At 42.5% G+C, this 6141-nt stretch overlaps 1 protein-coding gene across 1 annotated transcript in view; it reads right to left on the bottom strand.

Moving 5' to 3' along the window:
* The window catches only part of TMEM11 (transmembrane protein 11), a 35582-nt gene extending 29854 nt beyond the window's left edge, over positions 1 to 5728 (bottom strand). The window contains exon 1 of the mRNA XM_044089385.1: positions 5586 to 5728. Coding sequence (XP_043945320.1) covers positions 5586 to 5632 — 47 coding nt within the window. The 5' untranslated portion in view covers positions 5633 to 5728. The remainder of the gene's footprint in view (positions 1 to 5585) is intronic.
* Between the last annotated feature and the right edge of the window lie 413 nt (positions 5729 to 6141).

Raw genomic sequence — 6141 nt, 5'->3', positions numbered from 1 at the left:
ATGAAAGGGACGCCGAGGAGCTCTCTGATTATGTAGCCCAGGCAGGTATGACCCTGACCTTGAGCAGTATCCTACCTTCACCTAGAATGATGCCACAATACAGTGATAAGATGATCAGCTTTAATAATTGGCTTAAATTCTGGTGTCATTCAAAGGGGATCCAATGTCTGTCTGCCTGGGATGACATGCTGGACAAGCCACGCTGCTTCGCAAGGGACGGCTTGCACCTGTCACCCTGGGCTTCCGGATATTGGCAAAGGCTCTTGCCACCCCATAGTGCCTTTTTAGGCAAGGCTCAAATTCTAAACCTACCACCCTAGAACACCAAAAAGGAAAAAACTAAGGGTAATGCTGCTCAATGCCAGAAGTCTCAATCTCAAGATGCACGCACTCGAGGCCCTTCTCAATATGGAGAACATCGATGTCTGTGCTGTGACAGAAACCTGGTTCAAGGCTCCTGAGAGCACCCCAGCACTAACAGGTTTCACCTCATATCATGCCCGCCCCAAAATCCGGACAACACCAAGAAAGGAGGGGTGTCCATATTCATAAAGGACACCCACACCTCAAGGTTGGTGGCAACGCACGATGCATCAGAGACCATCCAGGTGCAATTAACCATAGGCAAGACTGCTCTGCAATTTGTAGCATGTTACAGGCCACCCTCTCAAACTCAGGAACCTCACATGGCCTTCCTGAAAACATTGGAGGGATAAATGTATCTCCAAACACCATCATACTAGGTGACTTCAACTACCCTAATATAGACTGGGAACACTACTCAAGCCCGAACACTCTAACCCAAAGATTCCTGGAGTTCATAAACTCAAATGCCATGGAACAACTAGTCACCATCCCCACAAGAGGTGAAAACATACTTGATCTCATCATCACGAACATGGGATCAAAATGTTCAACACCGAAGTATACCCTCACTGGTGAGATCAGATCATAAACTAATCTCGCTGGAGGTCCTCATCCCGCCCCACCTGAAACAAAAAAGACCACAGTGAAAAACTTCTCAAAAGCCGATTTCACACTTCTAAAAACTAGTGTGGTCTCCTTTAAGGCCCCTGAGCCAGTGGTAAACATTACTCAAACCGCTGAATCACTTACAAATGCCTTCTACCAGCACCTACAGGACTGCATGGATCAGGCAATCCCAAACAAAACTAAGACTCTCTGTACCAAAGGCAAGCGTCCAGTCTGGTGGACCCCAGCCATAAACAAGCTCTACAACAAAAGGAGGAAGCTACTACAAGATAGAGCAAAATCCTTGAAAGGTAAGACACATTTGATCATTATAAGTAAAAACTAAGAGCTCTCATAAAATCATCCAAGGCAAATTTTGAGAGAAAAATCGCCAAGGACTCTAAAGACAATCATAAGGCCTTCTTTAGCTATGTTAGAAACCTAGGAGGAAACTCCCAGATATGCTCAGAATTAGTTCAAAATGATGTGAAAATTACTGAACCTACACACATTGCTAACATACTGGCTGACAGGTTCAGTGCAAACTTCTCCCCTCCCCAAAAGGAGAGATATCTATTCCAGAGGATTGTAGCCCCCAAACATCTCCAACGCCCAGGTGAGAACTGCCCTCACTAAGGCAAAAACACAGCATCCATGGGACCGGATGGTGTCCCCGGCTGTGTGCTTCATGAACTCAACGAGGAATTAAACCCACAGTTAGGACAGCTGTTTAATCTTAGCCTCACCTCAGGATACGCACTCAAGGAGTGGCGCACGGCGACTGTGGTCCCACTTCATAAGGGCGGTGCCTCCACAGACCCTGGAAATTACCGCCCCATTAGCTTGACAAGCCTTATCTGCAAAGCCATGGAGAGGATCATAATGGAACTCATAAATAAAGACATAGGGAACTTGCAGACTTTGGATCCAACCCAGTTTGGCTTTGTCAAAGGCAGATCCTGCCTCTTAAACTTGGTTGACTTTTTCGAGACAGTCACCAAGGCCATTGATGAGGGAAAGGCAGTCCATACAGCCTACCTCGACCTGGCAAAGGCCTTCACACAATACCCCACTCAGGTATCATCGAAAAACTCATCAGCTTGAATGTAAACCCATACATCACAAGATGGGTTGCAAACTGGCTAAGCGACAGAACCCACAGGGTCAGAGTTGCTGGAGCCATGTCAGACTCAAAGCCTGTCACAAGTGGTGTCCCACAGGGCTCAGTCCTGGGTCCACTCTTGTTCGGCATCTACTTTTCTGAAGTACAAGCAAACACAGGAGGGTTATGGCTGACAAAGTTTGCAGATGACTGCAAACTGGGCGCCATAGTCGAAAACACATCTGACACAGATATCCTCCAGAAGGGCCTCACAGAAACGGATAACTGGTGCCAGAGCCATGGCCTGAAGTTAAACGCCAAAAAATGCATAGTCATACCCTTCGGGAAAAACAAGGTTACCCCTAGCTACCATATAGGTGACAATCCACTGAGCACAGAAAAAGTCATCAGGGATCTGGGGACCCAAGTTGACAGTAGTCTTCGCTTGACACTCATGTTGCTAAAGTAGTTAGGAAAACCTTCTATATCGCCCACCTGATCATGAAGGGATTCACATCTAGATCAAGGGAGGTCATCGTCCCCTGTACTCATCACTCATTAGACCTATGATTGAGTACAATGCCCGCTCGAATCTGACCAGACACCTGATGCAGCTTGAAAGGCCCCAAAAGTTCCTCACCAAAAGGATAAAGGGTCTCAAAATATGTCTTATGCTGCCCGACTGAAAGAACTCCAGCTTTATTCAGTCTCATACCGCTTGCTCAGAGGTGACCTGTGCCTGACATATAAGGCCATGTCAAACCCAGATTTGATGAATATGCTTCACCTCAAAAATCTAGATCCCTCAGAACCACAAGGGCGGAGACTTAAACCTTGACACGGTTATAAATAGAACGTGCTGGAGGGACAGATTCATCACCCAGAGACTCCCTATGCTGTGGAACAAAATCCCGGTACATGTGAGGCAGAGCACCTCGCTGGCCTTGTTCAAGAGGAATCTTGACCAATGGATGGGAGATCGCAGATATACCCCAGGGATTACTTCAGTGTCACTGCTTGACAGAGGCACAGAAAATGATAGGCATAGTTTTTATTCAAACTAAAGGGGTGGCGAAAGCCACATAACTATGGGCTAGGCTTATAAATGCCCTTGGGCAGATAGCCTAGTATGAACCTATATATATATATATATATATATATATATATATATATATATATATATATATATATATACACACACACACACACACACACACACACACTGAGCTTACACAGCATCACATGGATCTCATTCTTGAAAGGTACCAGTCATAAGGGTACAAAAAAATTTCCACAGCATTGGAAATACCATGGAACACAGTGAAGACAGTCATCAAAATGTGGAGAAAATATGGGACAACAATGAAGTTACAAAGAACTGGACATCCCTACAAAACTGATAAAAAGAAACGAAAACTGGTCAGGAAGGCTGCCAAGAGACCTACAACAATACTGAAGAAATCGCAGGAATTTCTGGCAAGTACTGGTTGTGTACTACAAATGACAATCTCCATATATCTGGACTATGGGGTAAGGTTGCAAGACAGAAACTTTTCTTAGGCCTGACTAAAATTTGCAAAACAATACAGCAAGTCTCTCCAAATGCATGTGGGAAAATGGGTTACGGTCTGACGAGACCAAGGTTGAACTTTCTGGCCACAGTCCCAAAAGGTACGTGTGGTGCAAAAACAACACTTCACATCACCAAAAGAACACCATCCCCATGGTGAAGCATTGTGGTGGCAATATTATGATTTGGGGTTGCTTTTCTTCAGCTGGAACTGGAGCTTTAGTCAAGGTGAAGGGAATTATGAACAGTTCCAAATGCCAGTCACTTTTGGCCCATAACTTTCAGGCATCTGCTAGAAAGTTGAAGACCACCTTTCAACACAACAATGACCCCAAGCATACATCCAAAACAAAAGAATGGCTTAACCAAAAGAAAATTAAACTTTCGGAAAGGCCCAGCCAAAGCCCAGACCTAAATCCAATAGAAAATCTGTGGGGTGACCTGAAGAGGGCTGTACACAGATGCCCTCACAATCTGACAGATCTGGAGTGCTTTTGCAAGGAAGTGTGGGCAAATGTTGCCAAGTCAAGATATGCCATGCTAATACACTTCTACCCAAGAAGATTGAATGCTGAAATTAAATCAAAAGTTGCTTTAACAAAGTATTAGTTTAAGAGAGTGTGCACACTTGTGAAACCAGCTTAGTTTTTTTTTATTTTCTCCCCAACAGATTTGTTTATTTTTCAATTGAATTGTACAAGTTATAGGTCACATTAAATGTGGGAAATGAAGTGATTTAGTGTGGTCTCGTGCTTTATATCACAAAAAACTGACATTTTAACAGGGGTGTGTACACTTCTGTAATATATATATATATATATGGTTTGTGGAAAAACACCCAAGTAAAGAGATACCGAAGTTGGTCTCAAAAATTCTAAGATTATATTTAACTATAATGGAAAATAAGCATGTAGAAAATCACATGGAAATGGCAGTCTTCCCTATGGAATAACACACAACTAACAGCGAACGAGTCACCCTCTACTTAAGATTTTTGCTGACAAAGGTAGTACCATTGACGAGCACACAATGCAGCATAGCTGGCTTGAACCCATCCAAATACTTAAATCACGTGTGGCCTGCAAAACTGACCAACATTTATCAGTTTACTTACCAAGACTACAAATATGTTCTCTGGATCCCCAAAAAGTCTGGGATTAGTGCACAAAAGTTCTGTGCGCACGACACCTCTAACTAGTTAAATAAAAATATGAAAACGAATGCTAGTACACACTATAACCGATCATCACTACAGACAATAAATTATGCAATTTCCTGAAACTTTTTAAACAGTGAAACTATTTCTACCTGTTACAAAAATAAAAAAAAAGTTAAAACTGTCTTTATCGTACTTCTCATTAAGGTTACATTTCAACTGTGCTGGCCAAAATATGACAAACCGTGGCTCAGAAAAAAGCAGGACAAACGCTTCCAGCGGTTTGATACTTTCCTACAAACGATCCAGTCTGCCTCATCAAACATTGCTATTACGCCGTTGTTTTTCACCCAACTACCAACTCAGAATCAGCTAACATTTAGCAGTGGATGAGGAAAGAGCGTCAGTATTTACCAAGCGCTGGCTACAGTCCATTTATTAAGAGTAAAAAAAATCCCAATACAAGTCTGCAAAAGACTGGCCAATGATAAAACTCTCCAAACCTATTTTTCTTTCTTAATGTAATGCATATCTGTTCCGGGCAACTAAAAAAATGTAATTCCACAATGTTCACAGTTATGCCAAAGCTCATACTCCTATTTTTGAAAATTCAGTGGATCCCAAGACAGGCAGAAACGGTACTAATATCTTACAACAATAACTAAACTGAGCAATTTTTTTGCCCTAAAATACTGAAAACTAAAAAAAAAATGATTAACAGAAAAGTCCAGCCAGATTTAGTAGGTGCAAAGTTGACGAAACAGTGTATTTACACACAAACTGACCTCTCCCTGTTGGTTGGGACACCGCGCCTCCTTCCCCACGCCGCCATCTTGGAGACTCCGCTGTTTGCTGTCAGACCTTAAAGCCAAATGTGTTATGGGAATTGCAGTTTATGAACCTCAAATTATTTTAAAGGAAAAAGCAAAGGCAACTACGATACCCGGAAATCAGAATGAGTAGTAAAACAGACACTGACGCTATAACTACGTGTATATGTAACCTTAGGGGAGGTGCAATGTTTTTGAGAGAGGAGGAGGGGGGGGGGGATTGATTGAAAGGAACTTCATTTAATATGTATGTTATTGCTAGTAGCTGGTGATGAAATCTTTGGAGGATATGTCATTTTAATTATGGTTTGTATACAGCTTGCATATTTCTGCTTTGTTGAAGTTTAGTTATGAGTTACACTTGTTTAATTATGAAAAATGCAGGCTGGTACTACGACAACCAGAATCCACTGTGAAAGTAGTGACACATCAAGTTTGTCAAAAGGTCGATACATTTGAGATGTTTCTGGACTTGAGTTAACTGAAGCTCAGTGTCTCGTCAAAGTACAGG

The sequence above is a fragment of the Protopterus annectens genome, chromosome 12.part0, assembly GCF_019279795.1.
Source record: "Protopterus annectens isolate FY-2018-M chromosome 12.part0, PAN1.0, whole genome shotgun sequence".
NCBI classification, from domain to species: Eukaryota; Metazoa; Chordata; order Ceratodontiformes; family Protopteridae; genus Protopterus; species Protopterus annectens.
This window is presented reverse-complemented; position numbering and strand designations above follow the sequence as displayed.